The sequence below is a fragment of the Echinops telfairi genome, unplaced genomic scaffold (assembly GCF_000313985.2).
Source record: "Echinops telfairi isolate 266 unplaced genomic scaffold, ASM31398v2 ScPeMD7_22;HRSCAF=79, whole genome shotgun sequence".
Taxonomy (NCBI): domain Eukaryota; kingdom Metazoa; phylum Chordata; class Mammalia; order Afrosoricida; family Tenrecidae; genus Echinops; species Echinops telfairi.
In genome coordinates, this window is record NW_022103919.1 from 12,195,636 (window position 1) to 12,197,238 (window position 1,603).

The window sequence follows — 1,603 nt, forward strand, 5'->3', positions numbered from 1 at the left end:
TTGCTATTTGAAAGAGCAGTGGGGATAGCTTCCATCACCAGTGCTAACACCCAAGTCACCACCATGCCATATAGACAGATAGTATTAATAACTTGTCCTATGATGTCACTGTTAAAATTAACCCCATAATAAACATTAACTATCTCAAGCGGTGATTTGTGATTGTGATTCTTTTCTTTTGCTCTCTCTTTTAAAGATAGTGTTTTTAGAAGACGCATCTCAACAAGAGAAACTGGCCAAAGAATGGTGCTTCAAGCCATGTGAAGTAAGAGAACTGAGCCACCAGTAAGTCATGGGCAGTTTCTTTCCTTCTCTTGAGTGTCATTGATTACCCTTGGATTATAGAAAGCCTGCCTGTGAATGCTTTTTTTTAATTGAAATACTTTATCTTGTTCCAATAAAATGTCTATCATTTTCGCTTGGAAAACACTATTACAACTCAGGATGCAACTTTAGAAGAATGTAGTAAACAAACAAGCCACGGAACTTGGAATTCACTACCTGGTGTGAGTCCTTGCACTGCAGCTTTGTGGGTGTTAGATTTAAAGCAAGCTACACTCCTCATTGAACTTGTGCACTGTGCAAAATTTTTAAGCAAAAGCCTCATGCAAGGCTATGTGCTGAGGGTCTGTGAATCAGTTTACCTCTAAAAGCCTTGCACCAGAGGGGCTGGTCGGAGTCCAGAGAAAACAAGTTTTGTTATGCTTGCAAATGCCCTTAACCTCTCCCACCTTCTCTCCTCTTCCTGCTGCCTCTCATAAGCTTAGAAGCCTATTGGCACTAGGCATGGGAATTTAATGCAGGAACCTCTGATGTTGCCTCTGCTTCCTCTTGTAGATTTTCATTAAGAATATATGTTGCCGAATACTGGCATTTATAATCATGCATGCCTTTGGGATCGAGGGAGTCGAAGAAGAAAGTTGGGGAGGCAGAGTGGAGGAGCTTGTCTGCAGGACTTCATATCTCTTCAGTCCTTGGTGATGAGGTTGTTTGGGGTTAATCCATCACAATTGTAGCTCCAAGGATCCGCGTAAGCGTACAGAGGAGCACACGTATGGAGAACCCGGAAAGCAAGAACTTGGACTCTGGGGGGAATGCTGAGGTCTTTGAAGGAAAGTCTTGGTAAAGCGCAATGGGTTCCATGCCACACACACACATGCGAGCATTCTGCATGTCTCGTGATGGAGATGCCATGGAAGCGAATGCCTGAGGCACTGTTTTCAGTTGACTTGGCTAGCGGTCTGTCGCAATACGGTGTGCATTTGACGAGGGAAGGTGACACTTGGGAGTCCTGTGGAAGTCCCCGGATGGTGTAAACACACGTGATTGGTGGCTGAGTGGCTGGTGATTTGAACTCACTGAGAGGCACCATGGAGGGCAAACCTGGTGCTCTGCTTCTAAAGGGAATCCTGTGGAACAGTTGAGCTCCGTATACATGGTGCCCTCAACAATTGGGATCGACTCAACAGCTAGCGCCAACGGTGGGCGGGGCCTTGGCAGGCGACAAGATTAAGGCCTAGAGACCTCATTGAAAAGATGAGGATTCGAGGGAGGCAAGCAAGCTACAAAATCTAAAGGGGTATAGGATGTAAAAATTCTGTCA

The 1,603-nt window shown here is 45.2% G+C and overlaps 1 protein-coding gene across 1 annotated transcript in view; it reads left to right on the plus strand.

The window, feature by feature from the left end:
• The window catches only part of GDA (guanine deaminase), a 101,420-nt gene that overhangs the window by 56,747 nt on the left and 43,070 nt on the right, over window positions 1-1,603 (plus strand). Inside the window, exon 2 of the mRNA XM_004713816.2 lies at window positions 197-285. Within this exon, the coding sequence (XP_004713873.1) occupies window positions 197-285 (89 nt within the window). The remainder of the gene's footprint in view (window positions 1-196; window positions 286-1,603) is intronic.